Raw genomic sequence first — 27,097 nt, forward strand, 5'->3', positions numbered from 1 at the left:
AAAATAGAAACATCCATATGTTGCTTATATCAGAACCATGGCAGAATGAGACTTCATATAAATAATAAAATTAACATTTAATGTATACATTTAATCTTTCAAATATATTTGAGGACAATTATTTGAATTTTAACTACATAAAATAAAGTTATGTAATTAAAATAAAGTTATGTAATTGAGCAAAAACAATAAAGAAGCAATTGACCTATAAACTACTAAAACAAATTAGATTGGTTCCTTACAATAAAAACAATTCAGACTATTTGTAACTTTACACCTTGCGACTATGAACTGTAAATTTACATTTTATAGTCATAAGATGTAAAATTGTAAATATTACATATTAACTATCAGTAAGAAAAATCAAGGACATATAACTTTAAGTCTTGACTTTAATAAAGATTGTAACTGTAAATTGGCAGTTATTATCAGCCACAAATTATTCAAAGCTTTTAAACTCTCCCACAAACAAGCAATTCAAACTAAATGATGATAAACAACGTAACAAGACACGAAAACAATAAAATATTATAAACACGAGATTGTTTCCTTATGACGTGAGAAATTCAAACACTAACAATTGTGACGTTACGCTTTGTAACTACGAATCGTAAATTTAATTAACACACAGCCCTTTTAACAACTAGATTCAAGCTCAAACTCTCATACAAAACGCAAATGAAACTAAATCTTCCTACAACACAACTTAAATTTATATAAATCGGTATTAAATTCTTACTTTGCTTCTAACGTGAATTGTTTTTGGATCCATTTCAGTAGTCACGTGCGTCAGCCACCTGTAAACAAGTGATCTTTTCTTTAACTCACCACAACTAGAAAAGGAACGTTTATCGAGAAAAGAATGCAAGGCCTTTGATCGATGTAACTGTAGTATTAATTATAACTCCGGATAAATTACGTATATATGTGTAATTATCCTTATCGATAACCTTATCTATTCCACTAATTGAACAGAAATGGTACGTGGAGTAAAACGTGTAAATTTTATTTTATTTTTTTTTTTAATTTCTGTTGCTATTTATAAAAATTTGGAGCCGTGTACAGTATTTACTAATGAAGCGAGATTTTTTTTTCTCTCCCACTTTATATTAAACATTCCAAACTTATTCCAGTTTGTGTACCTGCGTTGTGTCACGTATAACATCGGGAGTAAAGCCCACATCCTGAAATCACTGTAGCTTAACATTAAATACGCTTCCTACTTTATTATAATTAATTTAAATCCTGTATTTTCCTTCAATACTTTATATATATATATATTTTAACTGTTTACTTGGCGAAAAGTCAAAAAACTGAAAACATTTTCGCGTGTAAACAATTTAAGTGCGCTGTAAACACCGATACATTTAAAAAAAATGTTTTTTTTTATGTCGAGATAACTATTTTAAGCTTCTACAAATAAAAATATTTATAGAAATTTTTTTAAAAATTTAACTTTTCTCGGTTTTTATGCCCCCGTAAAAGAGACACGCGATTAAAAAGAACGAGTCACGTGACTTGAAAAGTATGCTTTTTGGGTCACGTGACTCATTCTTTTCAATTTTTTATAATATTTTCCGGTATAATTTTCCGACAAAATCCGGTTTTTGGAACAATGCTTTTTGAAAAAATAAATTTAAAAAAAATTAGTAAAAGTAAAAATAAGAAATGGCATAAATTAGATAAATAAATAAATGTATTTAATAATATTAACGTTTTAAATTTTTTAAAATATATTTAATTAATTTATGTTAAAAGTTAAATGTAAATAACAGAATTTATACATTTTATAAGATTTAAATTGTAATTACAATTTTTTTTTTTTACTTAAATCTGTATATAAACATTTTATCCGTGGGTAGTCATAGCAACCTGATGCAAGTTTCCCTTCAGGTTGCGTAGCAACGCAAACAAGAATTTTTAAACTTAATTTCGTTAGTAATGTTTTATTTAAATTATTTATTTATATCTATTTATTTGTACATTATTTATATATTAAATCAGATACGAATAAAAATTTATATATATATTTATATATATATACATACATAATTTAAATTTTAACACTAGGTGGTGCCAGGTTCATTGTTTTGACTGGAAATTGATGAAAAGTTGAAGGCATGACCGTACAGAAGAGGAAAGGAGAAGCTGAAGGATACTCGTACGGGATTCGATTTGCTCAAGGATAGACGTGTTTGAGAATTATTGAAAATAAATATAGTTCCTAGCAGTTTACGTGGAATTAAATAAAAGTAAGCGTTGAAAGAAATATATAAATATTCTTATAAACCAGTTTTTAATGTAATTAATTAATAATCTTGATCGTTTGGATGAGTTAATTAACGTGTTTAAGTGTGTAGAGCCGTAGAAATGCGTCTGCGAGGTGTGACACGAGTGACCTTTCCAAAGGTTACCTTTAGCATATGAAGAAGACGATAATCAGTCGATACGTTAAGATGCTGATAACTCCCACCTTTCGTGACTTATGGAATTTCTATCGATCCTGCAAATTTTTCACGTTATTAAAATATTTACCCATTATTCAATTTAATAACTTAATTACAGAATATCCAAACATGAATCAAAAATGTTTATTCGTTAAATAAAGTCTATTTAAAGAATATTTTCCTCTTTTAAATGTATTTTAAGTCAAATTTTCATATTTTTAAAAATATGTCCTTTGTCATATCACTAGAGTTATATAAAGTCTTTACACTCTAATCTAAATCCAACTATAATAACTTTTTATTGTAATAAATCTTAAACTTTTGTGTAATTAAAATGTGCAGTTTATTTCAGGTAAAAATGGCTGGAAAAATCCCTCAAACGATTGATTCTAAAGGGAAAGTTATTGCCGTTTTTACCAGCGGCGGAGATTCTCAAGGTAATATAAATAGTTGTTATGATTTATTTGATGGGTGTTAAAATATATTTATGAAAGTTAATCATTATATTAATCTAGATATATATATTAAAATGATTTTACACTTTTTTTTGACAAGTTTAGTTAATTGACTAAACATAGTTTCTCCTTCGAACAATTCTTGGCTTAATGCCTATAGGTCAAATAGAGGACAGTGTTTGTGTCTGATTCATTGTTAGCCTCATTTTTTTTTAAATAAAATAAAATCTTTAAATTTTTTTAAAATATGTATAATTAAAAAGACATATTAGGTTTTTTTAATTTACAAAAATGTTTATACATAAAAAAAAGTAAAATATTATTTTTAAAATGATATTTAATGTAACATGATGATTAAATATATGTTATGTAATTTATGCACTTCAGAATATTTCAAAATAATTTATAAAAATGTACAATTTAAGTAATTTATAATTTAAAAAATGAACTTCATTAAATAAATAAATTCAATTTTTAAGTTTTGCCAAATAATTTTGTAATATATATAAATAAATAAATGACTGTAGCTGCTTAGTTCAGGAAGCCAACAATTTTAATAAATGAAACCTTTTACGTTTAATAATATGGTCATCCTCAGCATAAAATATTCATATTCAATATAACAAATTGAAGTGGAATATTAATTAAAATACAATAGAATTTCTGATTTTAAAATATAAATTTAAAATAAAGAATTTAATTCCTAACATTAATTTAATTATTGTTTTACATCAAATTATAACATAAATAAATTATACTACAAATAATAAATATAAAAGTAAATTAATAACGAACAATTATGTAAATTATATACATTTTGAAGGTAACTTACTTCATTTCTTTCTATAGTAAGTAGAAAGAAATGAAGTGAATTTATTAAACTAGTCCATACATTGTCTACATTGTATTCATCATGCTTATTAACCAGTTATTTTATTTATTTAAAAACATGATGCATTTTTATAACAATAATTCAAAACTGAAAATTTGATTTTTTTATAACTACTTAATATACCATATTTTATGTTTTAAATTTATAAGTCATAAATTTACAGTTATTCTTCACATGAAATTTAAAATACTGTTGACATTAAAAAGGTTTTTTAATATATCTTTCCCCATCATAATTTAAATTGGATATTTCTATATTTATTATTAAAGTTTTGAGACTATATACTTATAAAATTATTATTGTAGGTATGAATGCAGCCGTTCGTGCCGTAGTGAGAATGGGTATGTTTGTTGGATGTAAAGTCTTCTTCATTAAAGAAGGTTATCAGGGAATGGTTGATGGTGGTGACCATATCATTGAAGCATCCTGGGCTAGTGTTTCAGGAATAATACATAAGGTAAATCAAATAATTTAATTTCATAAAAAATTTAGACTTAATCTAACATTTAATTTCTTACTTTTTATTCTTATTAACATTTTAATTTAAATTATTTTTTTATCTACACCACAAATATTAAGATACAGTAGAAATACTTTGATGACTACAGCAACATAATAAACTTTAACATAATAAACTTTAACATGTTAAGAAATCTTAAAATTAGACTTATCACTTTAATTAAACTTTTCTGTGCATTTTTATCTATATTAAATTGTTATACAGGAAATTAAAAAGCTTAGAATATCCATTATGTTAAATACAAAAAATTAACCAAGTGATTTCAACTACCACAATAGGCATCATTAGGTTACAAACACACACACAAGAAAAAAATTAAAACATAAATAGAACAAAGTATTCTGAATTCATTTTACAAGAAAAAAAAACAAACATTAAAACTTAAATTTCTATATTAAGTAAATAAGAATAAGTTTTTTATTTATAGATCATAGAAATTCTTTAATTTATGTTAAAACAATAAAAATGTTATTAACAGAAAAATGAAAATAATAATAATCTAAACATATAAATCTGAAAAACAATAGAATATATACAAACAACTCGATATTTTAATTTAATTTTTTGTTTTTTTAAACAAATATTATTATATTTTCATATGCAGTTTCCTTAATTGTGGTAATTAATTCTATTAGAATGCTTGCGTGAGTATAGAGCTATATATATAATGGTTATAGAGCTATAGCTCTATAAAATTAGCATAATTTATTATTCCTGATTTTTTTGTAATAATTATGCTTTATCCAATTTTACTATGGAATTATCTAGAAAAGTTTTAAGGTTTTTACATGTTTAAGCTTAATGCTATATTGCAGCTTTTTCCTCTCCCATCAATATTTTTTAGTATATGTTCAGTAAAACCTGACTTAAGAATGTATTGGAAAGACATTTTTTAAGCCATAGAAGGTTATTAGTGCTATGAAAAAATATTTGTTTAATTTCTTTTTTACAACTCACAATGAAGTGGTATTTTAAGACAGCAGACTGTTAGTACAGTACATCTGCTTTATTTAACAATATATATTTTTTACAGGTTCTATACTTCTCCTCTGTTGGCTTGATGTAAATTCTTATGATACTATTTTTCATTTGTTTTTAAAATTACCTTAAAACTAAATTTTAGTTTATCAATTTCTTTTTTTTTTGTTTAATGTTATGCACTGAAGTAACCCATTTACTTTTGTATACTTTTATATATTAAGCACTAGAATACATATTGAAAGCTTCATAAATATAGTAGAGGTTTACATATTTTATTGCAGTTATAATATATTTTGAAATTATAATGAGCAATTATTTATTGTGACATTGTCACAATGCCAGGTTGAAATTTTTAATCATTGTTTTAATTTATTTAATTTAAAATGTATGCTCTCCACCTCAAATAAATAGTATCTTGCCCCTGTACATTATACTTTTAACAATAGAGTTGTGCCACTCATCTATTAGCTCTTTTTAAGGGAAAAGTTATGAATTGAAATAACTTGACTTCCGGTTTGCATCAAAAGTTCATATAGAGTTAATCGGGCCTTCTGCTCTAAGGTTTCCGTATCTGGTCTTGTCTTTCATCTATCTAATTCCATTCTCAAGATTAAAGGAAGATGGACAGTAGGAATTTATGGATCTAAAGTTTTTTCAAATTGCAGCCCAAAAATAATTTTAACTAGCTTAATATGTAGTAAATATTAAAAAAAAATGACATTAATTTTTATTATGCTTAATATTTTAATTTATCTTTTTTTCAGTAATTTGCTGTAATAAGTATATCATAATTAATAGTATTAATGCAAATGTTATAAACTTTTTATTAAATCATTAATATCATATGAAGTTTATTAATTTAAATGCAAATTATTATTTTTTTAATTTATTCATTTTATGAATTGAAAAAATTAAATTTATTATACTGTCTTCACCAAACAAATAATTTACTGTTTAATATTTTAGGGTGGTACTGTGATAGGTAGTGCCAGATGCAAAGATTTCAGAGAGAGAGAAGGAAGGTTGAAAGCAGCAGCTAATCTTGTAAATAGAAGCATAACAAATTTAGTAGTAATTGGTGGTGATGGTAGTTTAACTGGAGCTAACTTATTCAGACAAGAATGGTCATCATTACTTGATGAATTAGTAGAGAAAGGTTTCGAGATTTTTTAAACTATGTTTAGTATAATTTATTTTAAATATTTACACGATATTTGTTTCTAGGTACAATAACTCCAGAGAAAAGATCAGAATGTAGCCATTTAAATATTGTTGGTATGGTTGGTTCTATTGATAATGATTTCTGTGGAACAGACATGACAATTGGTACAGATACTGCTCTCCATCGTATTATTGAAGCTATTGATGCAATTGTTACAACTGCTTCAAGGTTTGTTTTGGAAAATTTTTGTGTTGCCTAAATATCGATTTAACCAGTAATTACATTATGAAGATAAAAGGACACATTTAATATTATTTTTCAATAAATTAATTATAAATGAACAATGAAATTACATTAAAATTCTATTTGAAAAAATATATACTGTATTATTTTTTTGATTAATTAAAAAAACTTAACATATATTATAATTTGTTTTTTATTAGTATTGGCATAGAATTCAGTCATAGTAATGTAATAACATGTGGAAAACATGCTTCAGAAATTATATATTATACATATATATGTAGTTTGTGTGTAATTGTAAATCTTCTGAGACTTCTTTTACAGAATTCAAATTGATGATTATTTTTAATGTATTAGAAACTAGTTAGCTACTTTATTAGCAAAATTGTAAAGTTTAATTGCTCTTTATTTAGGTTTTCCTTATTAAAAAACTAAAATATTTGAAGAAAATACTTTTTGTAATCAGTTCTATTTTCATATCTCTTAAGACAATCCTTGCCTCCCCTTCAAAAAACCTCTAAAACCCATGTAAAATATCCAATGTCACAAAAAATTATTTATTGTGACATTTGTCAAAATGACTGGCTACAATTTTTAATTTATGTAACTTAAAATACTGTATATGCTTTCCATCTCAAATTAGGAGTTGCTTGCCCCTGTACATCATACTTTTCCTTTAACAATAGAGTTGTGCTGATCATCTAACATCTTTCAGGGGAAAATTTTTAAATTGAATTCATGTGTCTTCCGGTTTGCATCGGAGGTTTTTATATAGTTAATTGGGGCCTCCTGCCCCTAAGGTTTCCATATCTGGTCTTGGATTTCATCTATGTAACTTTGTTCTCGAGATCAAGAAAAGACTGATGGACAGACAACAGTGGAAATTTACAGGTCTACAATTTTTTTAAATTGTATCCCTAGAATAAAATTATATAAAAAAATAGATTAAAAAAAAGACTAAAATTTTATAATATTTAATTATATACTACATTTCTGTTTTAATATAGTTTAACAGTATGTAACAAAGATTCAAATTGATAGCAATGCAAATTAATATATTTTCATATAAAAATATTGAATAATTTTAGATTAAATCAATTAAAGCTATTGAATATTTATTAATTACAAAGAAATTTTTTAAAATAAATAATTTTTATCATGGAACAAATGAATCATTTGTGAAAATAAGTTAAAAGAAATTTATTTATATTTTTATTTTATGATACTTATTAATTTTTTATCCTAAGCTTATATAATAACTAGTTATCAAAATTATTTCAATTAAACACCAATAACATTACTTTGGAAAATGAACATTTTTTTTGTCTTGTTTTTCTATTTTCAAATTTTCACTTCAACATTTAAATGATATTAAATAATGAAATTTATTCTATGTGCATATAGACTATAAGAATTCAAATTAATGAATTTGTTTCTTAACATACTTGTATTTCTTTTATTAATTAATTATGATGTATAAACTAATTCATTAAATTCTTGATAATGATTCTCATTTTAATTTCTTTATGTAATGACATTGAAATAAAATTTAATTATTTTTGATTATTATGAGTAAATAACTTTTGTTAATTGTAATTTTCTAATCTGTAGTTATCAAAAGTTAAATAGTGTTAAATTATAACAATTATATCAGTTAAAACATAAATTCTTTTTCATATTAGAAACTGATCATAAGTCTCAATAATTACTTTTAAACTCTTAAATAAAAATATATAATAAAAAGTGACAAGGATGATCCAATATTTTTCAATTTATTTATTAAATTGAAAAATATTTATGCTTAAATTGTAATAAATAACAAAATTTACTTACTTAACAGAAATTAATTAATATTGTTAGTTACTAAATACCATGCATTAAGTTTAATTTATTATTACAAAAATGTGATATTATTTCAAGTTGAATATTTGAATTTTATGTTGAATTACATAATGTATTAACATGTCTTATGTTTTATAATTTATTACAATTTAAATATACTAAACTTCAGTGTTTTTATACATGAAAATTTTTATTTTAGCCATCAGAGAACATTCATTATGGAAGTTATGGGTCGACATTGTGGGTAGGTAAAATTAATTTTTGTAATTTGTAATTTAATATCCTATGTCTGTACATCACTAGTTTTACATAAATTAATTCAGTTTTTTAGTGGAATATGGATTTCTATTGCAGCCATTGTCAAATTCAAAGTTTTAGTAGAAGAATTTGTTAAATTTTAACAATTAAGTGAAGAAGAATTTGATTATGATTGCAGTAAAAATACATGTTCTATTAATCAAATCCTGTTTATTTTTTCTTAATTTTTGTTTTTTTATTCAACTTTTTTTGTTTTTGCTCACCAAAACATTTGTAAAAAAGTTACAATTAGTTTTCTTATTACTTGATAAATTCTAATGCAATATGTTGTCAATGTACTTAGGTTTATTTAAATCTGGGTCATACCATTGGAAGTAACTGATTTACATGAATATAAGCAAATCAAAACTCAAAAATTATTATAAAATTGTTTCTCAAATATGTCATTGACAAAATTCACTAGATAGTGCTATACATGTTATATGAAATTTTCCACCATACTTTAAATGTACCATTTGGCGAAATTGGTATAACCAAATTTGCCAAATGCCCAAATTTAACATAACAAAATTTGATGATTTAAGATTATGAGAATTTAAAAGTTTATATTTTTGATTTGAGATGAGGAGCATATTGTTAGCAGGTGACATATTCTTTATTAAAAATGTAAAAATGTATACTTTTAATAAACTTTTGCTTAGTTTAAGTAAAAATCAATTATTTTTTATTTCTTCAATCATTTACACTTTTTTGCTCATCGTAGTAAATTTGCAAAAACTTAAATTTCATTGAACGATTATATTTTCATTATTATTTTTATTACAAAATGATGTTATAAATTTTTAATACTCATTATTACTTGTTAAAAGTAGTGATGCATCTTACAATTGATGGTATCATATGTTTACTGTCTGTAACATCATCGGCTCTTTTACATAAGTAGACTATATGCATCAATAGTCAACATTTTAGACATGTTTATCTTATTTATTAATGTGTTTATTGCTTATATCAGTTCAAATGAGCTTTACTGGTAATAAATGTTTAAATTAAACCTCTTTATGACATTTAAAAGGACTTTAAGAGGACATTATTATGTAGCATTAAAATTGAACAGTAATTATATATGAGATCATGGAAACAGAGCTACAAAACAATCTATTTTATGACATTTGTATTATTCTAATTTGTTACTTAACAACATTAATAAAATTCATTAGATTTTATTGAGGGAAATATTATTAGTCATAAAATTTGACTTCAAGCTCTTGGTGAATCTTAGAATCAAGAAAATAACATAAAACTCAATTTACATGCATTATACCTGTGTATATGTATTTGTTTATACCATTCACATACAAAATTTTTGTAACATTTCTACTATCAAAATATTTAACTTCTACAGATAAATTTTAATAGAAAAGACATTGACTAGTTAAAAATTTAAATAACATTTCTTTTTACAAAAATATAAATTTTCTTTTGAAAATTTTCAAGTAAATTTCAAATGAAAATTCAATTGTAAATTTTGCCTTTTTTTAAATGTATATTAGTTTGTTTATTTGAAACATAAAATTAACAGAATTTAAATAATTTCATATATAAAACTTTTACTGAAAATAAATATAATAAAAAGGTGATAATCATTCTTCAATTCTAGTTTTTATAGATAAATTTGTTTACTTACATTTCTAGAATTTAATAAATTATTAAAATTGTGATTTTTATATATTAGAATATGTAATAGTTTATTAGACTATTTAATATCAGGAATAAGTTTGTATTAAGTAGAAAATATTCTGGGAATTTTATTTAAAAAAAATTAAATTTTGATAACATCATTAAACATAAATCCTAGTATATAAGCTGTATGTTAGGTCATTATAAAATGTTTTTTTTTTTTTTTTATGGAGATTAATAATAAGTCAGCAAAATAGTCATTTAATGAAATATTTATTTATTTTCAAGATATTTAGCTTTAGTTGGTGCTTTAGCAACAGAAGCTGATTTCGTTTTTATTCCTGAATGGCCTCCTGAAGCTAACTGGCCAGATGTATTATGCAAAAAATTAAAACAGGTATCTAAACAGGATAATTGTATGTTAAAGTATATTAGATTTTAATGATAAAATTTTATAAAAATCATTAAAATATCAAAAAAATGTGCACGTGATTTATTTTAAATAACTTTCTTGAGTTTATGTGTCATATTATATGAAACAATTTTATTATTCAGTTTCAATTATTTCATTATTTATACTGTCTTAATTTTCTTTATCTATGTGTGCATTAATATTTCTAGAAACTTTTTAGAAAATTTTTTAATTTAGTACAAGATGGTGGCTTAACTGCTTACCTTTAGTCTAAATTACATGGCTAATTAATTTCACAGATGCTAAGATCAAGTCCAATAATTAATCTGGCCATATTATTTAACATTAGACTATTTCAAGCTTTGTAGTCTCGGTGCATTTCTTTAGTAATCAAAAACTTTTGTAAATTATCTGAACACTGATTTTTAGATGACTTTATTTGAATTGTGTTATTATTTATTTCTCACTTTTAATCTCATAAACAAATTACTTGAAAGGCTAAAGGCCTTTAAAAAATGGCCTTTAGCCTTTCAAAGGCTTATTCAAAAAATGTTACAAAACATTTTTATGTTTATTTTTCTTAAGGAATCTGCAATCTGTTCTGTAAGTTTTAACAGGAATTTTGAAACACTTTGTATGTGTGAAGAATTCATTATATATAAATATAATGAATTCTTATATATACAGGGTGATTCACTGGTGACATATAGTAGTTTTTTCCCCAAAACTGTTGGAGATAGGGAAATGGCACTAATAACAAAGTTTATAGAGCAGATGGGAACAGTTTTTGGCAACCTTGAATTACTTTAAAAATCAATGGTTTTGGACACAGAACAAAATAGAGTATTATTTTAAGTTATAAGGATCACTTTTGAGCCAGTGTATGGACGGTACAGGACTAAAATAAACACCTTTTACAATAGGTCATATTTTCTTAAACCTAACAGTGTTCCAGATATTGGCCAGTTTTTTCTAAAACTCTTATTTTTCTTTTTCCTAAAAGTTTCTAAGCTGGGAGCAAAGTTTATCTGTTTTCATTCTTTATCTTATTTTATCAGTTAGTTTAAGAATCAGGCTTGAATTGTTATTTTTTTTTTTATTCTGGGCATGAAGCAGTGTCTTTTCCTTAGTGATCTGTTTTCATTTTGTGTATTTACTTATTTTCTCTAATTTCATGAAAATGAGTTATTCAACTTTATACATAAGCAAGAATGACTTTTTTAACCAGTCAGTTATATTTGTAAGGAAGTAGTTAAATATACTTAATTATAAAAATAAAGTAATCTTATATATATAATATATAGATGGGCATCCACAGAAAATTTCTGAAGGAAGAAAAGCTTGTAGACAAATAACTATATCAATAAATTTTTATTTAATTTTTGGGTTTTACTTTCTTGACTTATCTATATAACACAGAAAAATATTGGAATTCTGTCAAATTTGACCATATAAGTCGTTGCAAATCTCCATGTTTTCAGATACCCTGAACCCAAAAAAAATCAAAAAAGTGGAAAACATTCCATGGATATGTGTATTTTGGCATCTATTTTGTTTAATGCCTCAAGATGGGGTAATGATTAAGAAATGATATTTGACATTAATGCCTGTTATACATAAGTTACAATGTTATTAAATTTTGATAGTTAAAGCTCATAGGAGAGTCATATGTTATATCTTTAGTGGAGTGAGACTTAATAACAAATTTACTCATTATTAGAATTTACAACTTTTTATAAAAGCCGTCACTATCCTCAAAATTAAACTTTTTGCCATTTTATAATAATTATTAATATAAAAAAGATTTTAATAAAATATCATAACAGATGGTACCACATACAATTTTAAATTTGTTTGTCAGGAAAGTTATGCAACTCGTTGCTGAATTTTTTCACAGATAGATTATAGAATACAGTATTGCAACAGTGTCCCATGACTGAGAGTGTAAGGTTACATATCTCAATCATTTCTACAATTATAATTTGTAAATTTTTTTTACTCAATCCCAAGAGTGGGCAAGTGCCTCATTTGCCCCCTCTGCAGACAGCTATGTACATATATAATTTTAAATATTAGTAGGAGAACTTAGTTAATTGAATTTAAAATTCTGACTAAGAATCAATTATTGGTAATTAGTCAATTTTACTCTTATCTTATATTTATTTATTAATAGTATATTATAATGATTAGTATAGGAAATTTTTAAACAAAATTAATTTTTACATTGAATTTCAGGAAAGAGAATTAGGACTGCTTTAGCAACAGAAGCTGATTTCGTTTTTATTCCTGAATGGCCTCCTGAAGCTAACTGGCCAGATGTATTATGCAAAAAATTAAAACAGGTATCTAAACAGGATAATTGTATGTTAAAGTATATTAGATTTTAATGATAAAATTTTATAAAAATCATTAAAATATCAAAAAAATGTGCACGTGATTTATTTTAAATAACTTTCTTGAGTTTATGTGTCATATTATATGAAACAATTTTATTATTCAGTTTCAATTATTTCATTATTTATACTGTCTTAATTTTCTTTATCTATGTGTGCATTAATATTTCTAGAAACTTTTTAGAAAATTTTTTAATTTAGTACAAGATGGTGGCTTAACTGCTTACCTTTAGTCTAAATTACATGGCTAATTAATTTCACAGATGCTAAGATCAAGTCCAATAATTAATCTGGCCATATTATTTAACATTAGACTATTTCAAGCTTTGTAGTCTCGGTGCATTTCTTTAGTAATCAAAAACTTTTGTAAATTATCTGAACACTGATTTTTAGATGATTTTATTTGAATTGTGTTATTATTTATTTCTCACTTTTAATCTCATAAACAAATTACTTGAAAGGCTAAAGGCCTTTAAAAAATGGCCTTTAGCCTTTCAAAGGCTTATTCAAAAAATGTTACAAAACATTTTTATGTTTATTTTTCTTAAGGAATCTGCAATCTGTTCTGTAAGTTTTAACAGGAATTTTGAAACACTTTGTATGTGTGAAGAATTCATTATATATAAATATAATGAATTCTTATATATACAGGGTGATTCACTGGTGACATATAGTAGTTTTTTCCCCAAAACTGTTGGAGATAGGGAAATGGCACTAATAACAAAGTTTATAGAGCAGATGGGAACAGTTTTTGGCAACCTTGAATTACTTTAAAAATCAATGGTTTTGGACACAGAACAAANTTTAATGATTTCCAGATGTTGAGAACAATGTACAGTAAGGGCACAAAGTGTGAGATTCATAGAAAAGTTTTCCTAAGAATATTTCCAATCCTTTTCTCACACAAGAGAAAATTGGTTAGGGGGCGTTGGGTATAACTTTACGGAACAAAGGGGGCAGTGGATTGAAAAAGTTTGGGAATCACTGTTCTAGATGTATTTGGAACATGCTAGAACATTTTTCTAGCATATATGTAAGGGATACTTAATTTTTCTTCATTCTCATTATACTTTTTAGATCACCCTCCCAGATTTCCCCCAGAGCAAAATCTTAATTATGCCATTAGCTTCAGTCACTACCATTCAGGAGAAACACTTGGCACAGACTGTTACAAGGGTAGAGAACAGTCAGTAACAGATGTGGATGATATGATTACTTTCACGATACATTTTTATCCCCATGAATAAGCTTGTCATGTGAGAATTTAAGTATATGCATTCCATGTTTACTGCAAAAATATCAATTACATGTTATTTGTATTTATCCTTTAATCATAATGATTATTGTAATTTTAATTGTTTATAATTGAAATTAAAAAACAAATTCAAATCAGAAAGAACATGTAAATATGATTTTATTAATTAATTTTTCTATGTAGGTGGTTGTTGACAATCTGAAACAAGATACTAGGGTTACAGTTCTTGGTCATGTACAACGTGGAGGTAGTCCATCAGCATTTGACAGAGTATTAGTGAGTAATATTTTAAATTACAATCAATAAATTTTTAAAATTTGTAAACTTTAAATAAATGAACATTTTAATCTTTAGGGCTCAAGGATGGGTGCTGAAGCTGTATTAGCAGTTTTAGAGGCCACACCTACATCAGAAGCTTGTGTAGTGTCTTTAGATGGGAACCAAGCTGTACGTGTTCCTCTAATGCAGTGTGTAGAAAAGGTAAATTAATTTATTTGCTATTTATGTATATATATATAATTTTTAATCAAATTAATCTTTGCAAGAGGAATCAAAACAGTGGTTTGCAAAAGGGAATTCTAATAAAAGAAACACGCAGGATTTGAAAACATCAAAGACTTTAGTTTCTTTATTTCATTTTTTAAACCAAATGGATTACACATTGAAAATAAACTGAGTCTGCACTTAAAATGAAATTTGTATTCATTTCCCTCTGTTGAATGCATAAACTTAACGATCTATAAGAAAATATTATGAAAATAATATTGCCAAAATTTTATTATTACCTGTTGTTGTAATTTATTCTGAACATAATTTGACCAGTTATAATTAAATTTACTTTTTAGTAAAAAAATATTTACCCTTTGTTTTGTTTTTTTACTTCAGTTTTCTTTATCAAAATATCAGTTAGCAGCAAAATGAACAGTTAAAAGGACAGATCAAATCAAACAACAATCAGGATAGTTGTTTGATTTTAGAAATTATTGAAATTGTTGGAATTTTAAATAAAAATATTTTTATTTGATTTTTAAATTTAGAATAAATTTAAAACTGGGATTTAATATTGTTTTGTATTGAAGTTTTAAAAATAAACAACTGATTAAAAATGTCAGTTATGCATATTCTCAGTTTAATATTTTTAATAATTATTTCAGACAAAACAAGTGGCTGAATGCATGGCCAGAAAAGAATGGGATGAAGCTGTAACTTTACGTGGAAGGTATAATGTCTCTTAAAATTTTTTTAAAATGATATTTATATAATGTATAAAATCCAACAAAATTAGTAATAATTATATTTTTTCCCCCTTTATAAGATTATTTGAAACCAAACTTTCTTCAAATAATTTCCATATTAATACTCAACTAAACAATCACTGTAATTAATAGGGCTATAAATTTGCTATTATTAATGATTAGATGTTAATTAATTTGGTATTAGAAGTAAACATTAGGTGCCATCTCTTGTCTAAATTAATAATTATAATTTTTTAATAAGTTTATTAATTAATTTAGAACCGTCTGGAAGAAAAAATTAGCCCAGAACAGGATTTAAACTCACAATCTCAGCTTACTGTGCAGTGTGCTTGCCAGTTATGCTACCTGGATCTCTGAACAATTTTTCACTTCCAGATGTATTTAAACTTTAGATATGCAGTTACTCATAGTGCTGGCTATGCCCATGGCCTAAGTACACCTCTACTATGGCACTCAGCCAGTTATCACTTCCAGATGGTTCTAAATTATTTAATAAAATCATTAAAAAATTATAGTAGGATGGAGAGTTCACTGAGTTTGGTGTTATAATTGCTTCTTTATCACAAGTACTTTTGATGAATTTATAATCGTCATCATCAGGCAAATAAATATTTTAAAAGAACATACAGAATATTCTGAGAACAGAACACATATTTTCAAATTAAAATATTTAGCAATACCGTTAAGAACACGCTACCAATTTTCAAACATGTTTGAAGTTGTGCATGCATTATAAAATGTAAGTTTCAAAGTGGCACATATATGGATGTAGGACCATGTTAGTAATGTGACGGTGGATGAGGATTGTTGTTTAATTGCTTATACAGTGTGACTCGTACATTCGGAAGGTCAAGAGTGAAAGTGTTGCATGCCTCTGTGGTTGCTGTGAGAAGAGACTCCCATATAAAGACGAGTTTTTGATTTTTGCAGCATTTGAGCATTGTTGCTTGGGTCCATAGTGGGTTGTAACCCTGCTCAAGCACCTTTTTTGTAAGCTCTGTGGTATGCCTTTCCTTCACTACATCTTCTTGGTGTTCTGCTAGGCAGCTGACAAGCATTCTTGTTGTGTCCCCAATTTACTTTGTATTAACATCCCCTGATTTTTCTAAAGTGGAGAACTTATCCTAATCATTGCAGATGAGCCTGTGTAGACTTCGTTAGTGGGGATAGGGGCAGAAGGTTGTGCTGCCTAAAAATACAGCAAATATGTATGGAAGGGGTCTGAGGTATGTCAATGATGATTGTACTACAGAAAATTCCCTTTTATTATAAAGCATGGTACTAGGAAATAGGGATTTTCTTACCATGTTGAGCACATGCATGAACTTGGCATGTGAGAAACCGGCATTATGTACCACCAAACTAATAGTATTTAATTCAAAATTTACCAGGACTTGCATTGAAAACAGTAAGAAGGCTCTTCTAATGAGGGCAGTGATGGTGGCGTTAATATACCGCAAAGGCTGGAAAGCATCTGCTGGGATAATATGTGGTGTCATATTAGATTTGTGGTGAACTGAGAACTGTGGCCCCTCAGGAGATTTACATATACACAAATCCAAGAACATTATTGCTGCATCATTCTCTTTCTCCCAAGTGAAGTTAATTCAAGGATATATGCTTGGGAGTTGCTGCATGAAGGTAAAAAATGTCTCTTCTGTATCTTCTCACGCTATGAGGATGTCATCGATGTAACGCAAGTACAGCAACAGGTAATGGATGGCAAGCATCCCTGCTTGCCATCCATTGAAAGTTCTTTGCTCGATTTCTCTCATGATGAGCTCTGCTAAAATAGCAGATAAAGGGTAACCCATGGGAACTCCCTGCTTCTCTAAATAAATTTTCCGATTGAAACAGAAATACTTGTGCTCAGTGACAAAGGTCAGCACATCACGTATATCAAGTACCTGTTGAATGTTAAAGCCCCTTTTGAGTAGCAGAGAGTTGGGCTTCAAACGTGGGTACTGAAGGTTACAAAGATACTACATCTACAAGGTCTGTTCAAAAAGTATCGGACCTTTATTTTTTTCACGTAAACCAATGATGCGCGAGAGGCCTCCTTCGGTGGAGTTGTGGAGGGGACAGTCATGCACAGCCCTGAATTTTTTCCCGCCTGCAGGAAGCATCACTCGTTGGCAATCGGCCTATGAGTGAGGTCATGTAGTGCGCTCTCGTCGGATTTCACTAAGCTGGAAAATGACTGAACAGCGTGAGCAGCGATATTACATCAAATTTTGCCAAAAACCATGGCGATACCCGAGTGTAAACCATTCGCAAGATTCAGCAGGCTTTCGGGGACGATCCTCGAGGCCAAAAAAAGCGCGGCAGGTCCGCAGCAATATCAAAGGTCATGTTGACAGTTTTTTCGACTTTCGTGGGGTGGTGTGTCGTGAGTACGCACCACGAGGCCAAACCATCGCAAAGGAGTACTACCAGGAGGTCCTTCGTCATCTTTCCGATACATTGCGACGCAAATGACCGTATCTGTGGTCGATCAAAACTTGGCAGCTCCATCGTGATAACGCATCCGCCCATTCTGCGCATCTGTTTCGGGCTTTCGTCGCCAAACACAATACTCCTGTGGTTCGTCATGCTCCGTACTCTCCCCACATGGCTCCGTGGGACCTTTGGCTATTTCCCAAGCTGAAAATGCCGCTAAAAGAAACCCGAATTTAGTCGAGAGAAGACATCGTGCGGAATGCGACAGACCGGCTGATGGCCATTCCAAAAGATGCGTTCCAGCAGTGTTTCCAGCAATGGCAGGAACGCTGGGAGAAGTATATACATTACCAAGGAGACTACTTTGAAGGGGATTAGGGTTTTGTACCTCAAAGTCAATAAATTTATTTTTGCCGACCAAAGGTCCGATACTTTATGAACAGACCTTGTAGTTTGTAGAAAGTGTAAGTGCTTACTTGTATCATACCAATACTTGAAGTGATGGTGGATTTAGTGACTACAGATGAGGGAGTAACATAGGGTAAGTCCAGAATTAGTGCGTGTAGAAACTTGGCAAGCGCCTTTACTAAAAAGTAATTGGGGTAAGATCTCTTATTTACAAATAGACATAATGGCCAGTTTGCCTTATCTGTTTAAAAAATTATAATTATTAATTTAGATAAGAGATGGCACCTACGTCTACCAAATTATATATTAAGTAATCATTAATAATAGCAAATTTATAGCCCAATTAATTAGTTATTGTTTGGTTGAATATGAATGAATCTGGCTTCAGGAAGTTTATTCCATATTAATTTAAAGCAAATTAGAAAATTAATTTACATCAAGATAGTTTTTTTTATTTTTAATGTTTTCTTTGAGTTTTCCTTAAATTTTTTTTTCTACCTTCCTTTTTTATCAAATCCAACTCAAATTTTAATATTTATTAATTTCCAGTAGGTAGAAATTAACTGAAGATGAGAATATTGTTTCTAAAAAGTTTTACAATATAATAAATAAATTTGACTTTTAAAAAAACTTGAGTGTATATTTAATTACACTAGCTGAAAATTTTTAAAAAAATACAGAAATAATATAAATATAAATAATAATTTTTGAATATTTTCATTTAAAAAATAATAAATAATTGAAATGATTAAACATTATTTTGGAAAATTGTCTATATACTGTATATGCATGTGAATATCTGAAATTTATTATTTATTCATGGAAAGAAATTTATAATTGCATATTTTTTATTTTTTAGGAGTTTTGAACGTAACTTACAAACTTACAAGTTATTAACAAGGCTCAAACCACCTAAAGATGCACATGAACATGTAAGGAATATGCATATATAATTTAGATTTGAATTTTGTAGAAAATATTCAAAATAAGTGTGAAAAATTTAGAAAAATATTTCTTTTTTTCTGTTTTACTTTTAAAAATGATAAATTCAGCTTGTTTAAAGGAAGTAAAAAATTAGAATTTATTTAAAACTTTTCAGTTTACAGTTCAGTCAACATCAGCCTGAACATATACATAACTAAACTGAAGAGAACTTCTATGGCAGATGTGATCTGAAATAGCTAGATATTGTTGCTGATCCCCACTCTTTGGTATTGCTGACCAGTTATAAATTAGAGAAAGACTAGAGATTTGCTATACATTTAAAGCAAATAAACTATCTTATAAGAATCAATTTCATTTTTTAGAAGAGTTGTAAGATGAAATAGGATGCAAAATTAGAAAAATATCTAATTTTTTGAATAATTATAAATCTAGATAAAACTCCATAAATGCAAAATTTTGCCAAGTTGATTGATGAATAGGCATTTCATATCTATCTTGAATTCTTAATTGGCCGAATGCCAAGCAAAACTGAGGGACTGATATCTGGAGTCTATCAGTTTTGTTTCAATTACATTCACTTTAACTCTGTGTCCTTGCTAACTTCTTTCTCTCAATCTGCATGTATATAAAATTGTCCAAGTATAAAATCAAAAAATAATGCACACGTATCAGAATATTGAGATTTAATACACTAAATTTAATACACATACATAGGTATATACTATTATTGGACTGGTATAACTGAATGGAATCATAATTAACTATTCATGCTATGTAATTAATCCTCTCAAAAATGATTTTAAATTCTATTATTGAAAAACAAATTTTATAATAATTTTCTAGCATCTAATTACATTAATTTATTTTTTAAAACATTGAAGTATAATTCTGAGATAACTTAAAAATATAACTTTGGGTTGTTTTTTGATTAAATCTAGAAAAGTATAACTTATTGATTAAAAAAGTTTTTAAATTAAAATTTTTTGAAAATATTTTATGAATAAAATTATACTTTGATTATCATTATATTAATTTTACTATATTTTAAAATAAATTTATTATCTTTTTTAATAGGGTGGCCATGTGTTTGCAGTAATGCATATAGGAGCTCCCTGTTGTGGTATGAATGCTGCTGTTAGATCTTTTGTAAGAAATTGCTTATGTCAGGGAAATATTGCTTTTGGTATTCATGATGGTATAGAAGGTTTAATTGAAGGAAATGTGAGTAAACTGAAATATTTCCTATTTAAAAATATTATTAGTATTATTACTTTAATAGATATTAAACTTTTTTTATTAATTTTTCTTTAGTTTCAACAAATGAATTGGAGTGATGTATCTGGTTGGGTGGGCCAAGGGGGTGCATTTCTTGGAACAAAGAGGTAATTATATTTAGAAATTTGATAACTACTGATTTTTTTTTTTTTAATTTAATCNCTAAACAACCGCCACCTCCGAACAATGACTGCTTCTTATGTTCTTGTCAGAGGCCATCGTTCAAAGATTTGAGTGTATTTAAAAATAAATTTAGAATATAAATAAATTATGGAAAATTTATTTCATTTTATACTGATTTTATAAGTAGGCCTATATAAAATGAGATAAAGTTTCTATATTTATTTACTTCTTAAACACTATATATATAACGAGCTCTATTCATTAAATTATGCTAGTAGGTTATCCAATTTTCAAAAATGATTTAATCTAATAAAATGAATTCTAGTGTGTAATTTTATAAATTTCATGTCTGTCGGATGTCTTCATTATATTTATTGAGTTTATTTATAAATTATACGAGCTATTTATTTCGAAATGATTTACTTATTCTTAATAAATATGCTTTTAAAAGATTTAAAATAAAAATTCTTCACATAAAGCTATTTTTACAGCAATTACCATTACATTTTGGCCTACCAGTGACCGTGTGGATAATACCTCTGAACACTGTAGTTGGTCGCGGGTTTGCGGCTCACAATTGTCTGGCCACGTGGAGTTTTTCGGATTTTCTTCACATGTCTAAATATCTAAAAGGGACCAGCATCCAAAGAAATTCCTCCCGGGAGGCATCCGTCCCTTTGACAGATCGCCTTTGTGTTGCGTTGCCTTATTCCATAAAACTAATCCAATCCATTATATTATGCAATATATTTTTGTGTTATTAATTTATAAGAGAATTGTTTATATGAATTTAAACATGATTAGGATTGTACAAAGCAATAATAAAAAGGAATAAATAAAAGCAATTAGAGATAAAAAACATTTTAAAAGAATTTTTACATAATTTTAAAGTCAGTAAGAGTTCCAAAATCTTCCTAACAGAAAACAATGTAAGAAAATATTTTGTAGTGTATTAACAAAAGAAGACTGAATTAATTTCTGTTAGTTTTACTAGCAAGAACAAGTAATCCCTATAGAATTAACCGATATTATATTTTATACTCGAACAGTAAGTTACAAGAGTAAGACGAATCTAGTAATTAGCTTGTTTGTAAGATGTACTAACGAGAGGAAGATTGTACTTTGACCTGAATTTTTACAGCAATTAGCAAGAACGTCGGTCGTAATCCGCAATGTACTTCTAATCTCCTGTTGCAACATCATGGCACAATATTTTTTTTTTTTTTTTTTTTTTAGTTCGCTACTAGAAGAATAAATATAATCTTTAAAAATAAAAGTATTAAATTTTCAAAGCTGAAAATTATGAAAATTACATTTCATAATTTAGACTTAAATCTTTTAATCATTAAATGCGTGTTTGTTTTCATTCTACATTTACTACGTGTAATTAATTTTGCAATAAGACACAATGTTAATGATGATCAATTGGTTTTATTGATATTAGTTTAAAGTTTAGTATAGCAAAAGAAAATGGAAATAGAGAAAGTTATTTGAGAATTTCCCCAAAGAAGAGTGGTGTCCAGTAGAGGACAAGACCGCCTACGATGGCGACAGAAATAGAATTTCCCGGACTCACTGTAATCAGTGTCAGCAGTATTGGCGTCATCTGGGTTATACATCTCTATAGCAACCTAACAGTTTTAAAATAGTAATCGGGCTTCTCTGATGGACATTGCATGTGATGAGAAATCGCTACAAAAGAAAAAAGACAAGAAAAAAAAAATGGCCATAGAACCAAATCTCTCGCTGTTATAATAATTTCTTAGATTTTATACAATTTAATTTCGTGTTAATATCATTATCTCTGCATGATTCTGGAAGCTTTTCAACTTTAATTTATAACCTTATTTAATAATCTCATTTATATATTTTAAAAATTACTGCTTGGAAATTTTCCTATTTATTGTTTTGTTATCAGATACATAACAGAAAAAACGGCGAATGTATTTTTAAAAACAAAAATCATAAACCGTTTTCTTTCAAGATGCAATCTTTTCTTATTAGAAAAGAATGTTGTAAGTACACGAGGAGGCATTTAACTGGATATCTTGATGAAAATGATGAACATAAAGTGAGAAAATAGTCCTTTATATTGTTGACTTTCTGGAACAGATACTTATGATTACCTCTATAAAAAACCGAAATTACCTTTTTTTTTTTGGAGTAAGAAACCTAGTTTAAATTAATTTACAATTATTAAAAAGCATATTGATTACTTTTTGTATTTTAAAAAGTTTTTATATACTTATTTTAAATAAATTTAATCGTTAATACAATCTNACCACATTTACAGAAAATAGCAAGCCAATTAGCTCATTATAAAATTCAAGGATTGCTTGTAATTGGTGGTTTTGAAGTATGTATATGTAAAAAATATATTATATTGAATGTTAAATAATTTAAATGTAATGATTAGATTAATTTTTTTAAAATGAATATTGTGGTTTTTTTTTAGGCATATCATTCTGTTCTTCAAATGGCAGAAAACAGAGATAAGTATCCAGAGTTATGCATCCCAATGTGTGTTATTCCTGCTACAATCAGCAATAATGTACCAGGAACAGATTTTTCTCTTGGTGCCGATACTGCTCTTAATGAAATAACTGAAGTAAAAAAAGTTTCTATAATAAATTTATTACAATAATTAATTATAAAATATACATTGCACTAAACTTTTTTCATCTTTTCTCAACAGATTTGTGATCGTATTCGACAATCTGCTCAGGGTACAAAGAGGCGAGTATTTGTTGTAGAAACTATGGGTGGATATTGTGGTTATTTAGCCACGTTATCTGGTCTTGCCGGTGGTGCCGATTCTGCTTATATTTTTGAAGAATCCTTTTCAATTACTGATTTAATAGGTGATGTTCATCACATGCAAGCAAAAATGAATGAAGGCATTTCTAGAGGATTGATATTAAGGTTTGTTTTGCAATTTATAATTTAAAAATAATGAAAAATGAGTAATTACTAGATATCAACACAAATATATCTTATTATAGGAATGAAAATGCAAATGCCAATTATACAACAGATTTTATTTTCCGTCTTTACTCGGAAGAAGGTAAAAAACTATTTACTACAAGAATGAATATTTTGGGTCACATGCAACAGGTGAAAATTTAATTATTATTAGAACTCTAATATGTGCAAGTATGAATATTATATTTAACAATTTTTTATGTTTCAGGGTGGATCACCATCTCCATATGATAGAAATTTTGGAACAAAAACAGGTGCAAAAGCAGCAGTATGGTTAGAAGAACAAGTTAAGCAAGAACCAAAAACTAACAAACCTGAGAGTGCTTCTTTACTTGGAGTAACAAGTAGACGATACAGTTTTGAACCAGTTCAGACATTGAAAAAAGATACAGATTTTGCGTTAGTAATCGAAAAATAATCTTTCATTATTTTAAAGAATTTAAATTTTAAATAATTAAAACTACTTCAAATCTGCTTATAATTCTAAGGACTGTCACCTAATTTAAACTGATAATAAAATGTCATCTTCACAAATAAAAATCTTGGAAAAGATTCTTATCATCCGCTACTTCAATCTAGAACAATATTATCAGGAATGCATTCTTATTCAAATTTTCCTTTTCAATGTTCGATTTATTATTCCCTGACCAGCTAGAATTTATCCAAATTACGTTAGTTTCATCTTCATCATTCTAATAAGGAATTTAATAGCTCGATTAAGTGAATTATAATATTTTTAGAAGCGATTAAGCTATCAATTACGAATTTGCTCGTAAAAAAATTTCCTAAAAATGCTAGTAGAAGTTTCAAAACATTTTTTGAAGTGTTGATTTTATATATTAATAGTCTGAAGAGATAATTTAGAAGGCAAAATAAAAACTTAAGCTTTTAATTCTATTTTTGTTACTTAATTACTTAAAGTAGTTAATTAGAAAGCTTCAAAACAACATTCAAAAACTTATTAAATAGAGTTTTTGAAGACAAATTATTCAAATAATCAATAATTCTTAAAATTCGTCTATGTATTTACTCGCGGAAGTCACAAAATATTATAAAATATTTTAAAAACAAATTTATTACATATTTTATCTGTATCAGTGTTTTGTAAGGCTGATTTCTATTTTTAGGTATTATTGTGAATGAAGAGAATCTGAAAGAATAAATGTTACATAGAGTAGGATTGCGATGATAATATATGTAACTTAGAACGATATTACATAATATAACAGGCAATAAATCATAGTTACGTGTTTATTAAACATAATTTAAACGCATTAAAAACGTCTGAATAAAGGTAAAGGGATAATTTGTTAACAATAATAATTTTACATGTCTACAGAAAATTGGATACGTAATGTTTAACGCATTGACTATTATGCAGGAAAACTTGTACTGTATTTAGCAGTGGTATGCAAAAGTTAGAGAGTGATATACAACGAAATATTAAAGTAAAATGTAGAAATTAGTATGATAGATTAAAAAATATAAAGGCTAATTTATTTAAAAGCGATAAAACAACAAATAATTACAAATATTAATCATAATAAATAAAAAAATCAAACATTTACTTTGACATTGTCTTATTTACCTTTTTTAAAAAAACAAGAAACGAAGACAATTTAATGATTACAATAATAAACGACAAATAAAATGCATATTAGAAAAAGCAAAAGTTATGCTATTCTAAAAATATATAATATGTTAAATCTTATATAAAACATGGTAGCATTGAAGAATAATTCAATCAGATATTTTTTTCTCTTTAATCTTTTTATTTTTTAAGAAATTAATTAAAGATATTTAAAACCATTTCTCATTTTACAACTTGATGTAAAATACCAGAATGAAAATAAAGTAAACCTAGCCATTAGGATAGAACTTTTAACTCTGGCTTGTCTAATCAAATTACCCTTTCTCAATTCAGTTATTGTTTATCAAGTATATAAGATAAAAAAAAAATGGATCGTTAAATCTCGAAATTAGTAAAAAAAAAAACTTACTTATTGTACTTGCTTCATGCTTATAACGTAGATCTTTCATGCTTATAACGTAGGACTTACTTGTAAAGTTACATGAAAAGTTAAAACGAATTATTTTAAATTAGAGTTAAGCGATATTTGCTTTCTCAGTGTTTCCAAGAAAGTTGTTAAAGTCATCACTAAGCAAAACAGGTCTGGTAATCTATATGTATAAAATCGAATGTTTGTCCGCCTGTCTATTCTCTATACACTTCTAAATCCTTTGACCGATCTGCACGAAATTTTTCATTCTTACTCTTTAAACCCCGAAAAGATAGGTTATCACGAAACCTGAATACGCAATCTTCCCCCTAATTTCATTTCCCTATTAACTCCTAAACTCTTTGGCTGATCTGCACCAAATTTTTCACACTTACTCTCTAGAACCCTGCAAGAAATATGGACTACCATAAAACCTGGTCACCCTACCTCCTCCTGATTTCATCCCCTTGACAATTCGCGATAAACATAACAACGAGAGGCTAAAATAATCAAACTTTTAATATGATTTTCATTTTAATGTTTGTTCTTATTATTTTTCTTTCGGGAAACACTGGGCATATCTACTATATATTAGTATTACTGATAAAAATAAAGAGCAGTTAACGGCACAAGAAAATTGTTAATCTACAAGTGAAATTCTTTAATAAAACATTTCTTAGTTTGCATGTTATTGTTTAAGGGTGTATAATTTTTACATTATTTTTTTCCAAATTTTATTATAATTATCAAGGAATCAACTTTCTCATCCCATAAACAGATAGCTAATGAATAATTTTCTATTCGAGAAAAATTAATTTGATTAAGTGAATTAAAATGTTTGATGTTGAGTCCATTGTCACCACATTCTAAATAATGTTTCAAAAACATTTAATAAATGCAAAACTACACGACAAAAACTTTTTCTAAATGTAGAACAATGCCATGTATAATTGCATAATTCAATTGTAATAATAGAATAATTAGATTAATGACTACTAGAAATAATTTGTTTGGTTTTATTTCAGGTACTGATATAGTTAAAAGAGGTCAGAAAGTAGAAAGAGAAGTGCAAGAGAATGATGAGGATGCTGATCAAGTGAATTCACTAGATGCATCGCAAGATTTGTAG

The 27,097-nt window shown here is 27.0% G+C and overlaps 1 protein-coding gene across 1 annotated transcript; it reads left to right on the plus strand.

The window, feature by feature from the left end:
- Nucleotides 1-869: 869 nt before the first annotated feature.
- On the plus strand, nt 870-27,097 carry LOC111635116 (ATP-dependent 6-phosphofructokinase-like). The gene is made up of 24 exons (XM_023379977.1): nt 870-980; nt 2,071-2,252; nt 2,800-2,884; nt 4,100-4,251; nt 6,262-6,451; nt 6,520-6,685; nt 8,742-8,786; nt 10,769-10,877; nt 13,128-13,144; nt 13,235-13,253; nt 14,724-14,816; nt 14,895-15,020; nt 15,695-15,759; nt 19,503-19,575; nt 20,663-20,809; nt 20,900-20,971; nt 22,971-23,057; nt 23,265-23,342; nt 23,442-23,594; nt 23,682-23,908; nt 23,989-24,100; nt 24,177-24,367; nt 25,350-25,423; nt 26,994-27,097. Exons 3-24 carry the CDS (start codon nt 2,806-2,808, stop codon nt 27,095-27,097), a joined length of 2,379 nt encoding a protein of 792 aa, XP_023235745.1. The 5' UTR covers nt 870-980; nt 2,071-2,252; nt 2,800-2,805.

Source organism: Centruroides sculpturatus, unplaced genomic scaffold (assembly GCF_000671375.1).
Source record: "Centruroides sculpturatus isolate CEXI.00-Female unplaced genomic scaffold, Cexi_2.0 scaffold108, whole genome shotgun sequence".
Taxonomy (NCBI): Eukaryota; Metazoa; Arthropoda; class Arachnida; order Scorpiones; family Buthidae; genus Centruroides; species Centruroides sculpturatus.